Genomic DNA, 24,800 nt, shown 5'->3' on the forward strand with positions numbered 1-24,800 from the left:
CCCTGCGAGGAGCCTGCTCCTCCCTCTGCCTGTGTCTCTGTCTCTCATGAATAAATAAAATCTTAAAAAAAAAAAAAAGATTTGGGGAGCCAGCCACCTATGGACTAGAACCCAAACAACTAAGCTGTTCCTCAGGCTCTAACTGTACCCACATGTGACCCATTCGTGTGGTCTTGCATTGGCAACTTGGAGCAGGGAAGCCAACTCTAAAACTCTCCATCTGGGGCAGCCCGGGTGGCTCAGCAGTTTAACGCCGCCTTCAGCCCAGGGTGTGATCCTGGAGACCCGGGATCGGGTCCCACATCGGGCTCCTGCGGGGAGCCTGCTTCTCCCTTCTGCCTACGTCCCTGCCTCTGCCTTTCTCTGTGTTTCTCATGAATAAACAAATAAAATCCTTTAAAAAATTAAAAAAAAATAAAGAAGCGCTTTCAAATGTAAAGCATTACATGCAAACACAAAACACTGGTGTGATTATCGCTAGGCTTCGGATCAAGTCTTAAATGACCTTAGAGCTTGTCTCTGGCTCCAGCAAGGCTGTCATCGTGGGCAGTTCTATTATCCTCTTCCTCCCCATCTGTCTCCCCAAAGTATCCACCAGAGGACGCAGTTCACCCGAAACTTTCCACCCTGGTCTCGGCTGGAGAAAAACTCAGTCCACACTTCCCTGCTAGTCCAGGCCCCCGGTGAAGCCACCCCAGCCCCAGACTATGACGTTCGTTGCCATGGGGACGGAAAGCCATGATGTCACCATTGACCGGGTGGGTGTGTTGGAGTCCATACCTTCGTATCCCCAAGACTCCCTGCCGGGACGATGAGGGAGAAAGGAGTAAGATCGAACCAAAAAGACTCCCTCCTTCCCCTGCCATCTCGCGCCCCCTCCTGTTCAGGAAGCGGATGGCTGCCCCCGCGCGTGTCCGCACTAGCACACCCGCGTGCACGCGTGGGCACGCACAAGGCCCGAGCCTCGCGCGTTTGCTGCTTTCACCCTACCCCTCAGAACTTCACCGGAACTCTGCCCCGCGCCCCTCTCCAAAGAAGTCAAAACACTCAAATCAACCTGGCTTAGCCCGCCCCAAACCCGCAGGGGCCCCCCAGACCCCCGGCCCCGCGCGCTGGAACCCTGCTCCCGGCCCTCGGCTTCCCCGGGCCCCGCCCCACTCCTCTGGGCCCCGCCCCCTAGGCTGCGCGGGCGGGAGGCGGGGCCGGGGGCGCGGCTGTCGGGCTGGGGGCGGGGCGGAGGGGGGGCCGCGGCCCCGGGCGGGGGCTCGGCGCGGGCCCGCGAGATGCCGGTGTCGGCGGCCCGAGCGGCTGCAGCTGCAGCGGCGGGGGAGGCGGCAGGGGGGCCCCGGAGGGGGGCTGCGCAGGGGGCCGGCGCGTAGCCGGGACTATGGAGGGGCAGAGCGGCCGCTGCAAGATCGTGGTGGTGGGGGACGCGGAGTGCGGCAAGACGGCGCTGCTGCAGGTGTTCGCCAAGGACGCCTACCCCGGGGTGAGGGACCCGCGTCTTGGGAGGAGGGCGCTGAGGCCGCGAGGGTGGGTGATCAGGGCCCTAGGGGACGAACCGAAATGGGTGCCGGGGTAACCAGGGTCGAGAGAGAGGGGTTCGCAGGACCGGGGACCGAGGGAGGCGTTGGGGGCTCCGGGGGACTGCAGAGGATTGGGGTGGGAGGGATTGGGGAGCAGAGTGAGATGAGTGGGGTTTGGGAGAACCAAAGATCCAGGAGGGGACGCTAGGGGAATGTCGGGGGTCCTGGGCATCGGAGAGGGGAATAACTAGGGCCCGAAGGGACCGGGAGGGGGTCTGGGAGCCTAGCAGACATTCCGCTGAGACAGCCGCTCCCGGGATCTCCTCTTTGCCCAACACCAGACCAACTTGCGTCCAGGGGCTGGGCTGGAAGATGTGTGGGAGTGAGGAGGGCATTTGTCTGGCTTGAAGACTGGAGGATCACATCTTGACCCATCCCTCTCTGCAGAGTTATGTCCCCACCGTGTTTGAGAACTACACCGCGAGCTTTGAGATCGACAAGCGCCGCATTGAGCTCAACATGTGGGACACTTCAGGTAGCCAAGTCCCTGGGGTCACCCTGACTTCCTAGGCTCCTACCCTCGCCCCTCCCTTGGCTAGACCCTTAGGCTCCAGGTAAGCCCAGCCCATCCAACCAATTTTAGGAGGAAGGAAAATCAATGTTCTGCTTAAAACCAGAGAAACTGAGGCAGAGTTTGCAGAGACACATAGAAACCTTGTCCTAAGGGAGAGAAAGCCCAGTATTCCATCCTCTCAGCTTGCTTACCTGGGAAAGTTGGGAGGAATGGATTTATTTTGGAACTTGTTTCTCAGGAAATAGAGCTGGGTTTAGAAAAGACATTTAGAATTTGTTTGAGGGGTGGGGAACTGCTTCTATAGACTGAAGTATAGAAATCTGAGATGTCCCAAGTGGGTGGGAGAGCTCTGCCCCTCCCCTCCTCCAAAAAAGAAGGTTTTTTGTTTTTTTAAATCTCGGCTCCCCTGGAGGGCTTTAGAAGATGTCTGTCAAAGCCCAGAAAGCACATGCAAACTTTTGAGAATGTGGAGAGATTTCATGAGCTTCTCAAAGACTCAGAGAAGATGAAGAATGATTACTTTTAAAGAAGCCCCTAGGGAAGTGGAGAGCTGTTCTCTGCCATCTAACCTCACCTTTGCCTATTCCCATCCTTGGAGAAACCCAGGATGCTCTTTCCATTCTCCACTCCTAGCAACCCTTGACCAGGATTGGTTAGGTCTCCTATTCCTTTCAAGGCCACCTACCCACTCAGGACCCTCATCTGTCTCCTCCTTCCCTGTGTTCTCTCAGGTTCCTCTTACTATGATAACGTCCGACCCCTGGCCTATCCTGATTCAGATGCTGTGCTCATCTGCTTCGACATTAGCCGACCAGAAACACTGGACAGTGTCCTCAAGAAGGTGGGAGCCTGGGGAAGCAGGATGGTTAGACTCAGGGGAACCAGAAACGATGGTCCTGACACAGCATGGGCCAAGAGGAGAGAGTGATGCCTGGGGCACGGTCATCAGCTGGAGAATGTGTGAAGCTCTCTCATCCTTCTCTATCCTGCCCACTCTTCCCACCTCCGCTTCCTGGAAGTCTGCCCTCAGAGCTGGATTCAGCACCTGGGGGAGACAGAGGAGGACAGGGAGAAGAACTCAAGATATTCCTTATCTATCCTCCCCATCTCCTTGGGTGTGGGAACACCAGATGGTGGGATTGGGAATGCTGCTCCAGGAGCTCTGGAGAACCCTGTGGTCTCCTCTCCAGGCCTCCATTTCCATGAGAAAAGCCCATGTTGAAAGGACAGAAGTCCACTAAAGCAGCTGTAGTGGGGGGGCGGGGGGATTGGTCTGTTCTTGGGAACAAATTTGGGGAAGGGGTTGGGAATGGGAAGGTTTCAGGCTGGTAGACCCTTCCTGGTCACTGAGGTAGAAGCAGGGCCCTGTGATCCAGGACCACAGTCCTTCTCTCCCTTCCCTTTCCTATACCGCATCCTGCTTCCAGCCCAGGCCCACCATTCGTACCTTCCTGCTCACATGGGAGAGTCCAGAGGGGTGCATGGTTTCTGCATGATGTGAGGAAGGGTGTTCTCCTGGCCCAGAGCAAGAGTTCACCGTGTGCCTCCTTCTATCCCTCCATAACTGTTTTCTTCCCCCAAATAGTGGCAAGGGGAGACTCAGGAGTTTTGCCCCAATGCCAAGGTTGTGCTGGTTGGCTGTAAACTGGATATGCGCACCGACCTGGCCACACTGAGGGAGCTGTCCAAGCAGAGGCTTATCCCAGTTACACATGAGCAGGTGGGACTCTTGACCTCTGACCTAGCCCCAGCCTGGACCTTTCACTTCTGCCCCTCTCCATCTCTGATTTGATAACATCCTACTTGGCTCATCCCTTGCTCAGCCTTTGACCTCTGACCGGATCCCTTGATAATACTTCCACCCCACCCCACCCAGCCTCCCTGCCCCTTGCCCCATAACTTCCTCCATTCACTCCATCCTTCCAGGGCACTGTGCTGGCCAAGCAGGTAGGGGCTGTGTCCTACGTGGAGTGCTCGTCCCGGTCATCTGAGCGCAGCGTCAGGGATGTCTTCCATGTGGCTACAGTGGCATCCCTTGGCCGTGGCCATAGGCAGCTGCGTCGTACTGACTCACGCCGTGGACTGCAGAGATCTGCTCAGCTGGCAGGCCGGCCGGACCGGGGGCCCGGGACCGAGAGCGAGATACACAAGGATCGAGCCAAGAGCTGCAACCTCATGTGAGGGGCCAGGGTGGGGCAGAGTGTGAGGAGGGGTGGTGAAGGGCACAAGTGTTCCCCCTGCTGCACCTGGCTTCCTGACCGCCTGACGCTGGCAGGGACTTCAGGCTAGGCCGAGTGAGCGATTCTCCTGGGCAGGAGAGCTGGAGGCAGAAGGGTGCCACCATTCTCCACATCCTCACCCCCCTCCTCCCTACAGGAAATGGAGGAAGCCAGCAGGACAGGCATCTGGGCTGGGAGCTGGGCTGGAGGGGGTTGGGGAAGCTGGCATCAAGCAGTGACTTTGGCTGAGTCTTAATATACGAAGGGTGCCTTCCCTCCCCACCCCCAGAACCCATAGCCTGGCCTTGGCTTCCTTCTCTAAGGAACGTGTCCATCTGTGACCTTCCCTTCGCCTTTCCCCATTCTCTCCCACGGCTGTTCTCACTCAACCTAACCTCCAGGCCACATGCACTAAATTAAAACGCAAGTTGAGAAACCCCTCCCCCACCATCCTAGCTCTCCCTTGATCCCTTCCCCCAACTGTCCCCAAATAAAGCCCATGTCCATGGAAATCGGCTGTGGCTTTAGTTTTGTTGCTTTCTAAAAACCCACTCTACCACTTTCTAGCAGCAGGAGGGAAAAGTTAGGCTTCAGGAAGAACTTTTCTTGTCTCTGCCCATAGAGAAAAAAGGCCATGGTCAGATTAGCAGTGTCCTTTTGGGAACCAGAGGTGGGGGAGTGAGAGATTGGGGGAATATCTATCTCAATGAGCCAGACAATCCCAAAGCGATTAGGGGGGTTTTAAAGTGGTCTAACATGCAATCCAGGCCTCAGCTGAGGCCTCCTGCTAGTGTGGGAGGGATCCCGCTGAAGTGTTCTAGGCCCCTGGTACACCATCTCCAGCCCAAGCTTGGAATCTGCTGGTGCCCTAGGAGCCATGGGGGTAAGGAAAGTATCAAAATCCTCCACGTCACAGAAGCTGACTTTCAGGGCAGTGAAGTTACCCAAGGGGACAGTAGTTTGATTCTGGGGTTTCCTTGGAGGTGAGGGTAGGGGTTCTCATTTCCAGCTTGAGCTCCTTGATGATTTTAGAGGGAACATCAGCTGTGAGTTAAGGTCACAGTCCCCCTACCCCAACCCTGGAGAGGAGGAAAGCCAGTGGAGGGGCTGGCCAGAGCTCTTGTTGTCAGGAAAGACAGTGCTGGTCTGTTTTCTTGGGAGTCTGGTTTCACATTGTCCTGTATTCCCTCCCTGGCTCTGGTCCCATTGGCCTCTTTTCGGTGACATTCTCCCCCAGGAACCATCCCTGGCCATCCCCTCCCCCAGCTCCAACCAGTTCTCCCTGACACACTCTGGGCGAGAACACAAACCTCATCCTCCCATCTGCTGGGTTCCCCCCGAATTCGCAGCCCATTCTTCCTTCATCCATTCAGCAGATATGTACTGAGCAATGAACTGTGTGCCAGATACCGGCTTGTGGTTCTGAAAGGACCAGTCTCTGTGCTCTGGAGGCCAGCCCAACAGGGAAGAGAGGTACCTAGGTATGGCAGGGCTTTGCTTGTGGGAGCTCCTCAGAGCCTCAGGTGACCGTCCTCTGAGCCGGGTCCTAAGGGTTGAAGAGGAGTTTGTTTACCAGGCAGGGGAGGGGTAGGAAAGGCATTCTGGGCAGAGGGTATAGCATGTGCAAACACGTGGCAATGAGAAAGAGTGTGCCATGGTGGGGGTGGCCATGGCAAGGAGGGCAGAAGACATGGCTGGAAAGGTACATCAGGGCCACTGCAAGGCCCAAGAAGGAACCAGGACTTCATCTTGAGGATGTGAGGAGGCACCAGGGATTTCAAACAGAGAAGTGACCAGGTTTGGGATAGATAGGTATCTGATGAGGTGATGAGGGCTGGGGGATTTGGCTTGGAGATGTGTCATTTAACACAGCTCCTCTTTCCCTATGCTACCCCCCCATCTTGAGAGGAAAGGAAATCCCAACCCACTGCTTGCTGGCTTATCAGACCCCCCCCTTTCCCTCCCTCTGCTACAGCACCCTGTTCTGGTCCATCTCAGCTAATCTCCCCAAGGGTTCTGGGACCACTTTGAGGGTACTGGGCACCCAAACTGAGGTTAGAAGCTGACTCTAAGACCCTCTCCCAGGACCCCAAGTCCTGGATGAAGGGTGCTGGAGAGGGTTGGGGCCCAGCTAGGTGGCTCTCAGTCTGGTCCCAGAGGACTGACCCCTCACCCCCGCCAACACACACACACCCCTTCCCAGGGACCTGCTACACTATCAACCCAGGATTTGGGGCCATGGCTTTTTTTCTTCACTTTGGACTTTGATACAAAGCAGACCCAAGCCTATAGCCTCCAAAGTGCAGAGCATTTGTGCCCCCTCTCTTCTCCCAACTGCCCTCTTCCTGCCTCACTCAGGGAATGCAGATGCATTTCAATATCCGCCTAAAGCAAACATAATTAGGTAAATAAATCAGTGAGGGGAACCCCCAAAGTTTAATACATTTCTAATACCACCGGGAAGAGATTGTGGTCTCCTCTGCAGGTCTGGGTTGCCAGACATTTGATTTCTGGGGAGGGGACTGCGCTGCTGGGCCTAGTCGCTTGCTTGATGAGTGGAAGGAGGGAATGGGGCTGTTTCTAGATCCTCAGAGGCCCCTGCAGGCTGGAGGGAGAGGACTTCACCCCCACCCCCACCCCCACCCCAGATGCAGGAGTCAGACCCAGCTTCCTCCTCTGCAGCTGTTTCCCCCACAAATTAGACACCCGTTTAGGAAACAATGTAGCCTCGTTAATCATTTAATGAAATAAACAACTAATCACGCTGTGATGCTGCCAGAGTTTCTTAACCCCACAATCAGCCTGCCCCGGAGGGAGGAGGGAGAAGGAAGGGGCGAGGGTAGGGGTGGTAGGGGACTTGGTCATCCCCTGGGGACTCCAGGCTTTCCCAAAGGGACCCTCTCCAGAAAGAAATGGAGATTTGGAAGCTGAGGGCCTGGGGTTCAGCTCTGGCATTTCCTCCCTGGGGAGCCTTCAGTGAGGTTCTACACCATCTGCACCTCAGCTTTCACACCTGGAAAAGAGCTGATCACCACATACACCGCACTGTGTTGTTGAGGAAGAGTCAGAGGAGAAGGGATGTAGAGGAGCTGTGACCCTTGATAGGTGGCTGAGCTGGTGTCAACCTTTATTCCTTACAGCTTTGACTTCCAGGCCAGACTGCTTCTGAGCCTGCCCCAGGGAACCAGGAAAGGCCTCTTGGAGGGGACTACTGGTGCTCAGGATTCAAAGGCTGGAGGCAGGCCAAAAGACAGGAAGGGGGAGGTCTCTGTGTGTTGTTCCCACATCTATCCTGAGGGCCAGAGGGAGCTTTAATGACTCCTCCAAAGGCTGAGGTCCTTTGCTCCCCATTTTTCTAAGCCCCCCCACCCCGCCCCATAAACTTTTCTGAAGTCTCTGGGTGAGAACCCCACGTTGCCATGGTGACCTCACCCCAGGTACACTCAGACTGGTCCTGCAGGCTGAGGGAAGTGAGGGGAAAGGACTCATGTCCCCAAGGTTCCCAGTGGGCACCAGGACCCTGGCAGACAGTCCTGGTACCGCTGTCTCCACCTCCTCCACACTTGCTTCCCCAAGAAAGGGGTTCTTCGGCTCCTCTATGGGAAATCCCCCCACCCCACCGTTTCCCTCTCTACCAACAAAAGAGTTCCTTCTACACAGTGCAGCCCCTCTCCCAACTTCCCCCTTCCAGCTGAGTTCCCAGGTCTGTCTCCATCTCTAGTAAATCCTCTACACCCTCTCCTTGTGGGTGGGGGTGAGGGTCAGAGAGAGGGGAGGCTCCCCAGCAGCTGCCCACCCCCAGCAGCCCAAGGAACAAGGGGCATGTGCGTGATTGCCCCTCCCCCCATGAAAATGCCTCGGCTGTTGACTCCTAAATAACAGATGTCTGTCTGCATATTAATGAGATTGGACGAATAATTGGTGAGTTTTTCATTCAGTGTCAGAATGAACCCGGAGGCCTTATGTTCATACACACAGACACCCACTCACCCCCCCTCCCCCCGACTCTCCCCTTCCCCCAGAGCACAATGAGACAGACGCAGATGCTGTCGAGTTTGACCCACAAAGGGGAGGGGCAGACAGGGAACCGGTGGCAGCAGGAGCGAGACCTCTAGGGTCTGGAGCTAGATTTGTTCAGGTTCTCCCTCTGGATTGGCCATCTCCCTGAACCCCCATGGGCCTAAGTTTGCCTTTGTGAGATTTCACCACCAGGCAGAAGGGGCCCAGAAGAAGATGGGAGCCAGAAGGTAGAGAGGGTTGTGAGGAAAGGCAAGTGCAGCTTAGGGGGAGTGACAAAGCAGGGGGCTCCTTCAGTTGTGCCTCCCAGGAGCCCAGAATCGGTGGGCCCGTACCCCACTTTAGCCCCCATGCCAGGGTGTATGGTGGAAGAACAGGGATTTCTGAGTTGGATAGCTACAATTGCCAGCTGGGTGTTTCCCTCCGTGTTTTCCAACCTCTCTGAGCCTCTCCTACTCTTCTGGTCTCCAAGAACACCTACCTTGCAAGACTGAAAAGATGAAATGAGCAGAGGGGCGCCTGGGCAGCTCAGTAGGTTAAACGTCTGCCTTTGGCTCAGGTCATGATCCCAGGGTATTGGGATGCAGCCCCTGCCATTCGGCTCCCTGCTCAGCGGGGAGTCTGCTTGTTCCTCTGCCCCTCCCCCCCAATTCATGCTCTTTCTCTCAAAATCTTTAAAAAAAAAAAAAGATGAAATGAGATAAACTATGTCAAATGTCTGTCCTAGTGCCTGCTTATAATAGGTCCAACACATATCAGTTCTCCCCCCCCCACCTATCCCCCAAACACACCAAGACCGTTTAAAAATTGCTGCCTCTCCTGCCAGCCCCACCCTTGTTAGGGCAGGGGTTAATTAGAAGTTTAGTAATTATCCTGGCTGCCTGGAAATCGGGAAGGAAAGATCTGAAGACAGGCAGGAACAGAGAGAAGACTGATGGCAGCCCAGGCCTGGAATAGAAGGGAAGGGACCACGGTGGGGATGCAGAAGGTACTGCAGGCAAGTGGAGGGAGTCCCCAAACAAAAGGCTAGAATCTAGGGGTTAGATTTCAAAACCCCAGTTCTGTCGTGAACTTGACCTCAGAAGCCTCCTCCCCTCTTCCCGCCTCAGTCTCCCCATCTGTAAAATGAGGGAGCTGGCTTAACTCTGCTGGCTTAACTCTCTAAGAGCCCTGCTCAGTGTGTGAGAAGGTGAGTCCCAGGGGCTGGAGGGTGCAAGGGAGGGGAGGCGGCCACCCCCACCCCCACCCCCGCTGGCCCGTCAGTCACTCTTGCTCTGTGTTCTCTCTGCCTTGGTAAATGGATCTGCTGCACCAGCACACAACTGTCCATTGTGTCCTAATGAGGGACGAGCAGGGAAAACCAATCACTTATGATGCAAATGAGCGGCGGCTGCAGCCTCCAGGCTTTCCCTGAGTGCCTCTCTTCTGCCCAGACCCCTGAGCTGCCCCGTTGGGCGCCTTTCTCCCTAGCCTCAGTTCCCATCTGGTCCTGGAGAAGGATTGGGGGGGTGCAGACCCGCCTTCCCTTGGTTGCTCACTGCCACTCCCTGCAGGGAGCCCCAGCCCTTATAGTGAGCCTGGGCGGCTTCTCTTCCCACCCCCAAAAGGCAACCAGGGCAGCGCAGATTTTTTTAACTGGGGCGAAATTCATATAACATACAATTAACCACGTCGAGGTATACAGTTCCATGGCATTTAGCGCAGTCACCATGCTGCACAGCCACCACCTCTCTGGGCTTGGGTATCATATCCCTCTGCCCATCTCTGCACCCTTGGTCTCCAGTGGCACAGGGAGGCTGCTGAGGCCTCCACAGAGTCCAGGAGTCATGGAGGCTGGTATTGGGCTAAAGGCTGAAAAACCCAGAGCTGGCCTGAGATTGAAGTGGACAAGCCCTGTGCTTTATTTAGCCCAGAGGAGAAGACAGGAGAGATCATCACTGCTTTCCCCAGCACAGCCCTGGGATCCTATCTTTGGGAATTTTTTTTTTTTCTTAATGTCTCTGGCATTTGGTTTGAAACCAGATGTGGCCACAGCACAAATCTTTGTTTCCATGGCTTTTCAGAGCTTGGGGATGATCCCACCAGCAGGCTTCTTATCTTGGCAGCTGCAGAGGTCTCTGAGACAGCCCCCAGGATCCCTCAGGCCACTAGGGAGGGGCTCCCCTCCATGGGCCCCAGGGACAGGCTTCACCACGGAAAGATTTTACACCTGTGTGGCACAATTTATTTTATCTTTATTCTTTTTTTTTTTTAATTTTATTTATTTATTCATGAGAGACACAGAGAGAGGCAGAGACACAGGCAGAGGGAGAAGCAGGCTCCATGCAGGGAGCCCGATGTGGGACTCGATCCTGGGACCCTGGAGTCATGTGCTGAGAAGGCAGACGCTCAACCACTGAGCCACCCAGGTGTCCCTATTTTATCTTTATTCTAAGAGCTGGGAAGACTCATATAAGTTGTAGTTTGAGCTCCTCTTGCTAATACACACAACCATTTGCTTCTATGTCGTTTTCGGGAGAAGAAGGCAGACTTCTGCTTACCTGTGTGTCTGTATTACCTTCAGATTCACCTTCCCACCCCCCCTTCCCTAATCTAGGACATGTGGTAACGTTTTTAAAACAAAATAAGACAAAACAAAACTCTTCTAGAATTAATCAGTGCCAACTGCTGCAGCATTGCAGAGAAAGAAACTTTACAGGGTCACAAACTTTCTTTTATCTTCTCTGGCCCCTATCCCCACCCAACTAGAGTCCACACTCCCTCTCTCCCAGACAAACACAGTCCAGACAAATAATGAGGGCATTTCCATCTGTGTTCTAATGAATAGGGAGTCCCAGGCTAGTTAGTTCCAGCTCTGCCACCAATTCACTTTGACAAGGACCTCAGTTTTATCACCTCTGAAGTGGGAATAACAATTTTTACCCTGGCCATCTCCCAGGGAACAAGTGAGGCGGGAGAAATAATAGTTGTGCCAGTGCTTTGAACTTGCAAAGAGATGATCATGAACATCATAATTATGTCTCCAGTGATGGCGGCAGCAGTTTATCTGTCTTGACTGTCCAGCCTGGAGGGGTCCTTGCTGGAGGATGAAGGGGTAGGGGAAATGGATGTCCTCTGTCTGTGTGGGTGTTGGCTTGATTAATCACAAAGGAGTAGGCTTCACGGCAGGCAAGGAGGAAATCTGTAGGTGTGGGCTGAGAAAGGGAAATAATTTGTGGACGCTTAGATCTCTTACACTGTTTTTGGAATAAATCAGCGTTCTAGAAAAGTGAGTGGGAAGGACTGAAGGGAATTAGCACTCCTGAGGTCACAATGTGGTGGCTGGTTTTCCAGGGACTATAGATCCTGGGGGGAACAGGGAGGGGGGCAGTTGGAAAAGCCCTTCACTCAATGTATCCATCAATTCATCCTTGAACTCATTCATTCAGCAACTCCTCATTGGGTACGTAAAAAAGTATCTGCCAGGTATTGAGGCTGGGTTCCAAACAAAGATAAAATGATACTAATCCTGCCCCTAAGGACCATCTAGTCAAATGGAGAAAATAGAATATACACGCAAATACTGACCGGTGGAAGATGTCATTAAAGCAAACTTCTGGGGATTTTCTACGGGGGGAGAAACTCTGGTCTCGAAGATTGGTGGAGGTTCTGTGGTCCTTAGGGACCTACAGGTCCCCATATTGGGTGGCCAGGGAGAGGGAGTAGCAGGTGAAGCATTGGAGAAGCTGGATTTCAGCTTGGGATGGCTGGTTTAGGAAAGCTAGGGGGTATTAGAGAAACATATCTGCAGAAGACTTTCCCAACTCTTTCTGGATCAGGTGTTCCTTCCCCCGGTTTTGCCAGCTGCAGGGTTCTGACTTGGGCCTTCTGGAATCTCCGGGGTTCCTTTTTACCCAGCCCAAACCCTACTCAAGCTCCAAGGGTCAGCTTGAGATGCTTCACCCAGAGGTCTGGCCACACAGCCCCCAGAGGGCTTCTGAACCAGAAGGCACAATTCTGTGAGGGTTTTCAGAGGCTTTCAAGCCGCCTGCATCAAACAGCAAGCAATCTGAAGGCCAGAAATGGATCTTTTCTCCCTCCCTTCCACAACCGCAGTGCACATGCATAGAGGCTGCCATGGAACTGGGCGCATGGTCTTCCCTAGATCACCACCTCCTAAGATTGGTTCCCAGCAGTTTAGCCTCGCACAAATCTTTCTCTGAAGAGGGCTTTGCCACCTCTTTTTGTTGTGTGACCTCGGACAAGTTGCTCGACCTCTCAAAGTGTCACGTTTCTCGTTTGTATGTTGGGAACAGTGCATGGCACTTAGTAGGAACGTGGCAAATGATAGTCATTAATGATTATTCCTTCTGTTGCCCTGGCGAACTGGCAAGATCAGATGGTCCACGGAAACCAGGGCTGGCTTTCCGTTTTTCCCCACTTCTAGCTTCTAATTTAGTCATCTTTCTCCTCCCATCTGCCTCCTTCTGTTTTTGTTGTCCCTCGGTCTTTCCTGTCCCCACTCGATGGGTCTTGCCTGCCTTTCTCCCTCCAGGCCAGCTGTCTCTTCTCCCCTCAGAGCCCACTGCTGCCTGGCCGACCCTCGCTAGGTGAGGGTTTTCTTTTTTTTTTTTTTTTTTTTTAAATTTTTTTTTTTTTTTTTTTTTATTTATGATAGTCACAGAGAGAGAGAGAGAGAGGCAGAGACACAGGCAGAGGGAGAAGCAGGCTCCATGCACCGGGAGCCTGACGTGGGATTCGATCCCGGGTCCCCAGGATCGCGCCCTGGGTCAAAGGCAGGCGCCAAACCGCTGCGCCACCCAGGGATCCCTAGGTGAGGGTTTTCTATTCACTCTGCTCTCCATCAGTCAATAAAGATAAATTACAAAATCATTTGTTTTATTTGTTCTTGTTACCTTGCGGACTGTCTGAAATTGCCTTTCTTTAGAAAGCCCTATTTGCATATCTCTATGCTGGAGTCAAAGGCTGCAGCTGTGGTTTCACTGCAATTTAAATATTAATAAAATCTCTAGCTGTTTTTTTAAGCAGTCTGGCCCTTCTGCTCCTAGGCTGCTAATATAATTTAATCTTTGTCCTTTGCTTTGTATTTATTTAAAGGGCCATTTTAGAGTCAACTGAAGCCAGCTGCTGCAACCTTGTAGATAAGAACCCCTAACCAGCCCACAAACCTTAGTTTTCCTTAAGAGGTCCAAGAGCCACCTCTCCTGGAGACAAAATAGACCTCGGGTAACATTTTATACCAACCAGCAGCCCCTTATGCTAAACCGCTAAACCAGCAGTTCTCAAACAGTGTGTTCCAGCATCAGAGGGCTGGGCCCCACCGTTGGTTTCTGATTCAGGATGTTGGGAATGAGTCCCCAAATCTACAGAGCTGACAGTTCCTAGTGGTGGTGTTATTCCCCATCCCCATTCTCCATCAGGGTATCAGGGTTTGAGAATCCCTGCACTAGCTGCTTGCAAAACTGCCTTATCATTCTGGGTCCCTGAAACTAGGTCTCCAAAGTTCATCTGTGCCAGTACCTCCCCATAACTTGGCAGGGAGACTCTCCAGTTTTCTATTCCTTCCAGACCCTCAAACCCATTGCTTAGATTTTCCTGATCATTCAGACTCATTTGAGGGTCATCTTCCCCCCTGCCTCTGACCCCCAGCTCTCCCCAAGCCCTGTTCTCTACAGGAGCTGGCTGTCTCCCATTCTCCTTAATTTTCTATTTGCCTAGATTCATTTATTTAATTTTCTCCTGTTATGGGCAGATTTACGGGCTGTTTGAGGGAGCTAAACATCACTGAGGTATGGTAAGGGGGCCTCTGGCTCACCCATTCTACAGCTTTGGATAAGCAAGCTCCCTGAGTCCCTGGCTAGCAAGCCCGATTCTCCTGGGGCTCTGCGGGGGGATCTGCCGTTCCCCCTCATGCTGCCCTTCCTTCCCGTGTGCTGCCTGCCTCTGGGGCCCTCTTATCTGCTCCTCGCAGCCTTCACAGGATACATTCTGGGCAGCCTGGCTCCTTCCGCTCCAACCACCCCAACACTGATTCCTTTCTTTTTTGTCCGCATGTTTTTGAGCTGATACTTTGTTGATGATTCTAGTTGCATTTTTTAGGAGGGAGATAATCTACAGAGCTCTCCTCTAGACCTCTCCCCTGCACCTGCCTGATAATCCCCCGCCTTCTCCTGCCTTTCCAGCTCCTTTGCAGAAGTTCATTTGTGACAGGAGATAAAGGCGGCTCAGGACCCAGTTCCCCACAGGCTGCAGTGCCGAGAGGGCCAGACTGTGGGATGGAAAAGTGGGAGGACATCTTAAAGCCAGAGGTCAAAGGAACAAGCAGATTTACTTCAACATCAGATAAGACTCTAAAACCCAACCAAGCATCATGAGGCCAGGGCTAGAAGCAGACTTCCGGGAATGGTTATGCAGAGCATGAAAAACAGACGGGGGATATTTGTTGGAAGACCTCAAGAGATAATTACAGAAAGCTTCTTATGTGTCATCCCTGCTTTCACCCAAGATTCCTGGGAAGGCTGAGGCCTGGCTCAGCCCCAGGGTCCAACAAGCCATGGCTTGTCACTGTCACTGAAGACTGTGCCAATGGCACTTGTTTCCCACCCGCTTTGCTGTTCCCACCAAGACCCATGGACTCCCTGGTGGGTAGATGGCGGGCTGGCAGGAGCCCAGGGAGAGGTGGTGCCTCGGTGAGCCTGAACTGGAATTTTTTTTTTTTTTTTAAGAGTTTACTTTCAAGTAATCTTCACACCCAACATAGGGCTTGAACTCACAACCCAGAGATTAATGGTTGCCTGTTCTACAGACTGAGCCAGCCAGGTGCCCCTGAACTGGAAGGCTTTGGTCACGGCAAGATAAGTAGTCATAAGACGGAGGCTGGAGGGAGGTGGAAACAGGCAGCTATGAGCCAATCCTACCAGTTTCTACCCAGCGCTGCTTTTCCCAGGAGAGCTGCGGCTGGGAGGCAAAAACATGGTCTTGCCTCCCTCCAAGGCCAGCAAGAGTCTGGAGTGCTAGTTCCCCTAACTACCCGCTCCTCTCCCCAAACTACCCTGAGGCTTGAGCCAGGGCCTCTGAGTGGGGTCAGTGACCTGATGTGGCTGAGAAGCTGCATGACGAGCAGAGAGGGCATGGGTTTAGATTTCCAGGTTATCACTTAACTAGCTGTGCAAACTCTGAGCAAAATCTTCTCTTTCCCATTCTCCTTCTTCAAATGAGATGACGAATACCTACTTCCTAGGGCTGTGATGAAGACCGCATGAGACAAACATGTAATGAAACATGTAATGAGGGATCCCTGGGTGGCGCAGCGGTTTGGCGCCTGCCTTTGGCCCAGGGCGCGATCCTGGAGACCCAGGATCGAATCCCACGTCGGGCTCCCGGTGCATGGAGCCTGCTTCTCCCTCTGCCTGTGTCTCTGCCTCTCTCTCTCTCTCTGTGACTATCATAAATAAATTAAAAAAAAAAAAAAAAAAAAAGAAACATGTAATGATGCCAGTTCCTTCCATTTTCTCCACTCTTCTCTTGCCCACCCACCCTCCTTACAAATGTGGCAGTGCTAAATTGTGTGAGGACTTAATTCTCTTTTCCTCTAAGAGGACTCTAATCTCTGAACAAGTGAGGACCAAAAAATGATAGATTCTTTTTTTTTTAATTTTTTTAAAATTTATTTATTCATGATAGTCACACACACAGAGAGAGAGAGAGAGGCAGAGACACAGGCAGAGGGAGAAGCAGGCTCCATGCACCGGGAGCCCGACGTGGGATTCGATCCCGGGTCTCCAGGATCGCGCCCTGGGCCAAAGGCAGGCGCCAAACCGCTGCACCACCCAGGGATCCCCATGATACAGATTCTTATCTGTGGATTAAGTATGTTAAATAGGAGTGGTTGTCAGGAATCTCAAGATACCCTCCCCAGATTCCTGTCTCCTGGTTATTCAAACAAAAAGGAATCTAGGTCCTGTTGTGAAGGGGCTCTGCAGCTGCAATTCAGGTTATGGACCTTAAGATAGGGAGATCACCCTGGATTACCCGGTGGGAACAATTTAATCACCTGAGCCCTTAAAAACAGAAATTTCTCTGGCAAGAGTTAGATCCAGCAGTGAAAGAGACTCCAAACATGAGAAAGCTTTGACCAGTGTTGCTTGCTGGCTTTGAAGATGTAGGTAGGGGTTCATGATCCTAGGAATGCAGGAGAAGCTAAGGATGACCTCTATCCAACAACTAGTAAGGAAACCGGGATTCGTAGTTGCACAACTGCAAGGGACAATCGGGCCAACAACATAAAATGAGCTTGGAAGCGGATTCATTCCCAGAGCCTTTGGAAAGGAACATAAACCTGCTGCCTTGATTTTGGCCTTGTGAAACCTGAAACAAAGAAACCAGTTGAGCCAACTTGGCCTTCTGACCTACAGAACTATGAGATAATAAGTGGATGACATTAGATTTGTGACAATTTGCTATGGCAGCAATATAGCTATTTTGTTATTGTATTGCATTGCTATTATATAGCAAATACAGTAGTACTGAGGTCTCCTCAATTAATGCTTGGAGTTGGTACTATTGTTATCCCCATTTTACAGATGAGACCTGAAACAGTGAAAGGGTCTGAGCAAGGCTGCAGCTGTAAGCCTCAAGAAGTCACACCTGGTGGAAGCGTTTGCTACCAAGTTTATTTGCAAGTGAATAGCACAACATTTACAAAACATTTTGTAAAATCAAATCTGTACTGCCCTCACATGCTGGGGGACTAAGGAAGACCCAGTCCTTCCAACAGTTCTAAACAGTCCCAGATAATGAGTTGATGAGAAACACTTTCTCTTCCTTCGGCAAACAAAATTATTTATGAAGCTGTACAGTTCAGCAATAGGAAGCAAAGAGAAAAAAAATTACCTCAAGGAAAGCAATAGCTCCTTTCCTGGTGGGATCCGTCATTTTACAGACATGAAATATTCATATGAGAGATCTTATGTTTCAAGAGGAATGGGTGACATATCAGAGCTACAACAATAAATACTGTATCTATTTCTAATGGGGAATTAAGAGGACTTTCTTTGGACACCAGTCCTTGAAAAGATTCTGCTATTTCAGAGCACATCAGTGCTAAGAAATTCTTTAGAAATCCAGTGACTACAGCACAGACTTCTGGAGATGAGTGAGGGTCAGCACGACTCCCCTGTCCCCTAACCCTTAGGGTTCATATTGATATCTCTTACCTGCCTCTGGAAGCCTCCGCCACCCCCCACCCCCCACCTCCATTACAACATTTAAGAGCTGCCCATGGACTGTTCTGATTTTAAGTCATGTCACGGATTCCCCGAGCACTTGCTTTCCACGGAAGGCTCTGACTCTTGGCCTTTATGAACATGGGGTTTTAGAGAAGCAAACTTAGGGAAACCAGATATTCTCCTGAGGCCAGCCATTCTGTGCTTCCAGCTCTAAGCCAACATCCCCAGGACAAGAAATAGGGCTGATAAATAATGAATCAGCATCTTGCTCAATTGGTGGGGTTTATATGGTTTTAAATTATTTTCAGGTGAAAAATTACCACAATTTTGTGCTCATGGTAGATTTCAAAGGGAGACTTAAAGCAGAAAATCTTTAAGGGACTCTTGCATAGCCAGAATTTCTTCTCAGGCTGATGTATATAAAATATTCAGTAACTGGGACTGTGGAAAGAGCTCTCAGGGCCTGGAAAAAGGCTCCTTCTTAGGATCATGTGTGGGGTCCTGCAGAGACAGGCCCTACATGTTACACGCATGGCTGGCTGGAGTCTGCAGCAGCTCTGGGAATCTGTGGGATCAGGTAGGTGTCCAGCTTCTGGCACTGGTAGAGGGCTACACTGTCCAGTACCCACTCTCGGGTCACCACAGGTGCCTCACACATCTGCCCAATCGCTGGGGACAGAGAATACAAGCAGAAATTAGTGTTACTTCACATTTTCCCCACACCAGACTCTTGTCAATCTACTCTGGGGACCTGGCTGTGTGAGTTCATAGGGTTCCTCAGGTAGGTGCAACACTGTTGATCTTAAGTAATGCTTCAGGACATAGGACCTAATTCAGAAGCCTGAGGAATGACTGATGGTAAAGCCTATATCCTCTGGCAACTTTAGTAACAGGAGCTCCAATCTGTTCATGGAAAAGTCACCAGGAGCACAGGGTGACTCAGTCGGTTGAGTGACCAACTCTTGGTTTTGGCTCAAGTCATGATCTCAGGGTCCTGGGATAGACTCTCGAGTCAGGCTCTGCACTCAGTGTGGAATCTGCTGGAGATTATCTCCCTCTCTCTCTGCCCCTCCTCTGCTCACATGCTCTCTCTCAAATAAAAATAAATAAAATCTTTTAAAAAGGGGCAGAGGTGCGCCCAGTTGGTTAAAGGTCTGCCTTCAGCTCAGGTCATGATCCCTGGGTCCTGGGACTGAATCTCACATTGGGCTCCCTGATCAGCATGAGTCTGCTTCTCCCTCTCCCACTCTTCCTGGTTGTGTTCTGTCAAATAAATAAAATCTTAAAAAAAAAAATAAAAAGGAAAAAAAGTCACCAGAGAACACAAAACAGCAATTTAATTTAATGATTTTGCAACATCTTAAGTGAGAAAGCAAAACAGTATGATGAGCATGATCACATCTGTGCAAAATATATGCATGTATATATGCACACATGCCTGGAAGAATTTCACCATCTCTAAATGTATTACTGAGATTATTTCATTGTATTTGTGCTCATTTATATTTTAGGTGATGAACATTAATTAATATTTAACCCCCACCAATGGAAATAGCTCAAGTATTACTTTTTTTTTTTTAAGATTTTATTTATTCATTCATGAGAGAGAGAGTGTGAGAGAGAGAGAGAGGCTGAGACACAGGCAGAGAGAGACACAAGGAGCCCGATGTGGGACTCAATCCCAGGACTCCAGGATCACATCCCAAGGTAGATGCTTAACCACTGAGCTACCCAGGTATCCCTCAAATACTACTTTTATAATACAAAATGTGCACACAAGAATTTTCAAAAGGGCATTTTAGCCATTCATTCATTCAAAGATTCACTGAACACCTAGAAGGTCCGGAGAACTGTGTTAATCAAACACTGGGTGATCTGTTGTGAATTAAACTCATCACATAGGACCCCATCTCTCACAGGCACATGCCCATGGCCTTCTGAAGCCCTATACAGGTACACCATCTACTCCAGTTGATTGAAACAGGACATTTAGACTTAAAATCACCACAGTTATCTGCATACTTAATCTGGGCCCTTGCCACCCATGCTCCTCTGGACAAAGGCTTACAGCCAAGACTTACCATGGAAGCCACTGTCCTCTGTCCAGGCATCCGGCTGCACGACTACCACTGGATGAGTGCCCTGAATCCCCGGGAAGGAAACAGCATCGAGGGTATCAGAACAGGACTTCTGGAACAGTCACTTCACTATTTCTTGATGGTGCGAGGTAGACTACTTTAGGTGCAACCACAGGGCACAAGGCAAAAATGAAGGGTCGGAGGGATAGCCTTCCCTTAATAAACAAAATACTTAACTCAAATCTTTACTGATCCTCCACAGAGGGGAGTTTTCTAGCACTAGTACATGATCAGAGAAGGCTCGGGCAAAGAGAGGCTTCTGAGGCAGCATTCACAGGGATTGATGGGTGCCAGCCTTGCTCAATCACAGGACAGATACTGTGTTGTCCCCCTCTGACAGAGCATCAAACACTTACCTTGCTGAGGGTGAATAACGAAGGCTCCTTCACCACAGAAGCCCCACAGAGGTGCACCATCCACTCTAATTGATCTAAATAGCACAGAGAGACCTAAAATCACCACAGTACTCTATACACTTGACCTGGACCCTCTACCCCACACTCCTCTGGTCGAAGGCTTACTGCAAGACTTCTAAGTAGGAGAGTCTCCGTCTTTGCTCCAAAACACACAGAGGGAAAAAAAAAAAAAAAAAAAAAACACAGAGAGGCCTTGAACTAGAATCTGTAATAGGTATGGATTCTAAGTCAATTTGCCACTGATATGCCACCTACTCTGGGTATTTATTGGTCCCCACAAGGCCCCTTGGTAGATAAGGTTTGACAGTCTCTCAAAACACTTTGAAAGCAAAGAATCCAAGATCCAATTTTCCTTAATTTGCTAAATTGCTGGCTATGATACTGTGAAAAAATATCCACTTGCCTTCTCTCCCTCCCTGCCTAATTCTGTGTTGGTAATTGATAATCACGGCCACTGAGGGCACCACACTTGGAAGTAATTACTGTAAATGTCAAGAGATAGGAAGATAATTCATTCAGTCAAAAAATACACATCATCCTGAACAGAGACTGCACATCAGTGGGGAAGGGCTCCATGCTGAGCTGGAATCAACAGACTTGGGGGAATAGAAATCAAAAGGGACTATAGAGACGTTCCACTTGTGCCTGGAAAATCAGCAGAATGGCTTCTCGGCCTCTTTGGGTGCTCTTTCTCCTCAGCCTATTTCTGGGGATTGCAGAGGTGCTCCTGTTTGTTTAAGTGAACTGAGGTCAACTGACTCATCTCCAAAATGATACCTGCTAGAGAGACCTGGTTTCACTACACCAAAGGAAAAAACAAAAACAAAAACAACAACAACAACAACAACAAAAAACAACTGAGAAATTCCCAAGTGGCACTTGGAAAAGTCATAAAAAATCCAATCAATAACCAATAAAAAAGACAGAAGCAAAATTATTTTGCCAGGCTCTCTTGCTGCCACTCATCTGTCCCCGTCCAGATGCCAAGGTCATCTTTTGAGGGGCAAGAGAACCTGATCCCTGGGGCTGAAGTGGGCACAGAAGGTGGAGAGACTTTGTTTTGAAAAGAACAAACCAAATCCACACATATGCCAGGGCCTCAGGGCCACATGATTCCAGGGTTGAGCGCCATAGCACTCGAAAACGTAACATCACATTCAATGTCAAAGTTAATTAGAAAATGTTCATCAGGGATCCCTGGGTGGCTTAGTGGTTTAGTGCCTGCCTTCAGCCCAGGGCGCGATCCTGGAGTCCCGGGATCGAGTCCCACATCGGGCTCCCTGCATGGAGCCTGCTTTTCCCTCCTCCTGTGTGTCTCTGCCTCTCTCTCTCTCTCTCTCTCTCTCTGTCTATCATATACAAACAAACAAACAAACAAACAAATAAATAAATCTTAAGGTAAAAAAAAAAGAAAATGTTCATCAAGAGGCTTTCCCTGCCTGCTCTGGGCCTGTGTGGGGCCTCAGGCCCACAGGGCTTATGTAGCTACTGTACTTATTTTTCAGTATCAAATGAAGATGATTTAGGAAGAGCAGAATTCTTTCTTTACATTTATAAATCTGAAAGGTATCTTCTCCCTACCTTATTATTTCTCTCCTTTCTTAAACCAAAGGGTAGTAAGTCAGCTCCACCCCATGAGCACAGAACACTAGCATCCTAGAAGCTAACTTTTCATGGCCTTCTAGCTCTTGAGAAGGGGCACACGGCTGTTTTTTTGATATAGGGTAATGTTTAGGTGTGGTTTTGTCTGGCAGATGGTAGAGAAACAGAATGACCTCTAGAGCACCTCACCAATCTGAGGAACCTTCTTAAGACAGTCTCTCCTGTAACACTCCACCACGTAAGGGAAAGGCTGCTGCTGGACTCTGCACTTCTCCCAGTCTCTTACCTGTGGGCATGTTGGTAAAGGGTCCATAGCAACAGATTTCTAGGCCCCTGAAGATCTAGGAGAAGAGTGGGACAGAGGGACAGAGGGATGAGAGAAAAAAATGCTCATTATAAAAGATGCATTTAATAAGAAACAATATAGAGATTCTCCAAAATGAAGGAGAATCTTTTTCCTTTACCACCTGATAATTTCTGCTCCTTCCCAGAGACAATGAGTCCAATATCAGAACATCGATAGATTTTAGAAGCCTTTTTTTTTTTTTTAAGATTTTATTTATTTATTCATAGAGACACAGAATGAGAGAGAGAGGCAGAGACACAGGCAGAGGGAGAAGCAGTCTCCATCCAAGGAGCCCGACATGGGATCCCAGGTCTCCAGGATCACACCCCAGGCTGCAGGTGGCACTAAACCGCTGTGCCACCGGGGCTGCCCTGAAGCCTTTTTTAAAAAATAAAGTGTGTATATGTAGTTGATCCACTCTAACAGTTGACCCTGTTATTCACAGGGGGCATCCCACTTTGCCACCAATAAGGCCCAGGCTCCTTCCTGGTGACTTGTTGAGATAAAAACTGGGCCTTCTTTATATATATATTTAAATTTATTTATTTATTCATGAGAGACATAGAGGGAGAGGCAGAGACATAGGCAGAGGGAGAAACAGGCTTCATGCAGGGAGCCCGACGCGGGACTTGATCCCGGGACTCAAGGATCTGGCCCTGGGCTGAAGGCAGGTGCTCAAGAGACTGAGCCACCCAGGCGTCCCAGCCTACTTTATATTTAATAAAAAGTTTGGATGGCAAGAAATTCAAGCTATTAGTTGCAGTTGGTTTATCCAGAGATTTGGTACATAAATACTAACTATTACCCTAACTGGCACAGAAGTCTATGTTGATTTTACATGCTCTTTTTCTCCTGACTTTCTACTGGCTTCTGAACATCTGCTCCTATCTTCACACTGCTCTAAAAATGACCATTGTTCCTTCAGGCAACCTAAACTGTTTTGTTTTGTATCTAGAAGTTAATCTAATCTAGAAGTGAAGCCTGGTTCCGCCTTTCCACACTGAGCTGACCTGACTGCCTGGTTTCCAAGAGACACAGATTATACTGCACCTGGAAGGTACCTCTTCTACTTACATACAAGTGCTTGCTAGCACCATCCAAAAGAACTTTCTGGGGGCATTTGGCTGGCTCAGTCAGTGGAGCATGTGACTCAATCTCAGGGTCGTGGGTTTGAGCCCCATATTAGATGTAGACATTACTTACATAAGTAACTAAACTTTAAAAAAACAAAAGAACTTTCTGTGATGATGGAAATGGTCTATATTTGTGTTAATAAGGTGGCCACAAATTACGTTTAGCTACCAAGCTCCTGAAATGTGGTTACGATGAGTGAGGAACTAAACTTCGCATATTTTACTTAATTTAGTTATCTAGAATTATTATTATTATTATTATTATTATTATTATTTAGTTATCTAGAATTAAACAGCCTCATGTGGCTCATATGATGGGCAGATTCTAAGACATGTATTCACACAGGTTCTTAGGCAAGCACTAGGTTATCATTTATTTTTTATTGTTTTTTAAAAGATTTATTTTAGAGAAAAAGAGAGAGAATGTGAGTACTGGTGCAGGGAGGAGCAGAGGGAGAAGGAAAAAATCTTTCAGGCAGATTCCCTACTGAGTGCAGAGCCCAGAGCCCGATGTAAGGCTTAATCCCATGATCCATGAGACCCATGAGATCACGACTTGAGCCAAAACCAAGAATCAGATGCTTAACCGACTGCACCACCCAACTGCCCCACGAGGGTATCATTGAAAAGAAATGTAAAGTTGTGTCAGTTGGCTGGATGTATATCATCTGGGTAACCCTCATTCTCTTGTCCCTCTTTCTCCCATTCCACAAAAAAGAAAATTGCCTAGGCCTAGAACTCACCTCTTTTTAAATAAAAGAAACCGGGGTACAGAAAAATTAGTAGCTAAAAACTCACGACAGCCTTTTAGGAAATGAGTTTCCCTACTCCCATCACAACTACATTCACAGGAATAAGAATGAATAGCAGAACAAGTCTGTTTCTGTTGTGACAGCGTCCATATATGCCATTCTTAGTATCTGTATGAATAAATTGCATCCCCAACCTGTTGACAGGACCTAGATGCTCATAATGCTAAAAGCTCTCCCCAGGCAGCTGGCTGGAGCCAAATGCTGCTGTAAAAAGTACAAAAGATTAGGAATTTTTATATCCGAACTGACACTCACTGATAAGGATGTCTAGTTATGAAATAAGGAATTTGAAGTTTCATCTCTACAAATACATTTATTTCTCTTTCGCAGGAAAATACTATGATGACATTTAGTATCTTCAGCATGTCATTACTTTGACCAGGCACTTTCCATCACTGCCACCCCAAATTCAGGAAAAGCCCAAACACTGGAATTTCCTTTGAAGGAGGCAGAATCTAGTACTAATTCTGCCTTGCTTACAGTGGAATAAAAACAAATGGCTGGCTCACACAGAACTCCCCTGGGGTGAAGGCAGAAGCAGAAACAGGGCCAGCAGCTTTCCTTGGCATCTGAAGTTACTTGATAGGCGCAGAGGGTAGGGGTGGGGCTGACCCCAAAGATTCAGAGCTTTCCCAAAGCAATTTTCCCTAGAAAATCACCTCTCCTGGTGATTTTGCTCAAGTTCTTTTTTTTTTTTTTTCTGCTCAAGTTCCATACAGGGACAGGCAATGCTCCGTATGAGATTGTTCTGAAATGCTCAGCGGTGCACATTTAAAAAAGGAGAAAATGC

At 49.7% G+C, this 24,800-nt stretch overlaps 2 protein-coding genes across 9 annotated transcripts in view; one reads left to right on the forward strand and one right to left on the reverse strand.

Annotated features, from left to right (window-relative positions):
- The first annotated feature begins 1,264 nt into the window (after positions 1 to 1,264).
- Positions 1,265 to 7,089, forward strand: RND2 (Rho family GTPase 2). Its single transcript, XM_041723699.1, has 5 exons — positions 1,265 to 1,489; positions 1,974 to 2,061; positions 2,832 to 2,941; positions 3,686 to 3,820; positions 4,027 to 7,089. The coding sequence occupies exons 1-5, from the start codon at positions 1,388 to 1,390 to the stop codon at positions 4,279 to 4,281; spliced, it is 690 nt and encodes a 229-aa protein (XP_041579633.1). The 5' UTR covers positions 1,265 to 1,387; the 3' UTR covers positions 4,282 to 7,089.
- Positions 7,090 to 17,007: 9,918 nt separating this feature from the next.
- BRCA1 (BRCA1 DNA repair associated) overlaps positions 17,008 to 24,800 on the reverse strand; it is a 67,106-nt gene continuing 59,313 nt past the window's right edge. For all 8 annotated transcript variants that reach the window (XM_041724538.1, XM_041724536.1, XM_041724537.1 and 5 more), the window contains 4 exons: positions 22,006 to 22,060; positions 20,058 to 20,131; positions 19,645 to 19,705; positions 17,008 to 18,232 (listed from right to left, as the gene is read on the reverse strand). In XM_041724538.1, coding sequence (XP_041580472.1) covers positions 18,087 to 18,232; positions 19,645 to 19,705; positions 20,058 to 20,131; positions 22,006 to 22,060 — 336 coding nt within the window. In that variant the 3' untranslated portion in view covers positions 17,008 to 18,086. The remainder of the gene's footprint in view (positions 18,233 to 19,644; positions 19,706 to 20,057; positions 20,132 to 22,005; positions 22,061 to 24,800) is intronic.

Source organism: Vulpes lagopus, chromosome 12 (assembly GCF_018345385.1).
Source record: "Vulpes lagopus strain Blue_001 chromosome 12, ASM1834538v1, whole genome shotgun sequence".
NCBI classification, from domain to species: Eukaryota; Metazoa; Chordata; class Mammalia; order Carnivora; family Canidae; genus Vulpes; species Vulpes lagopus.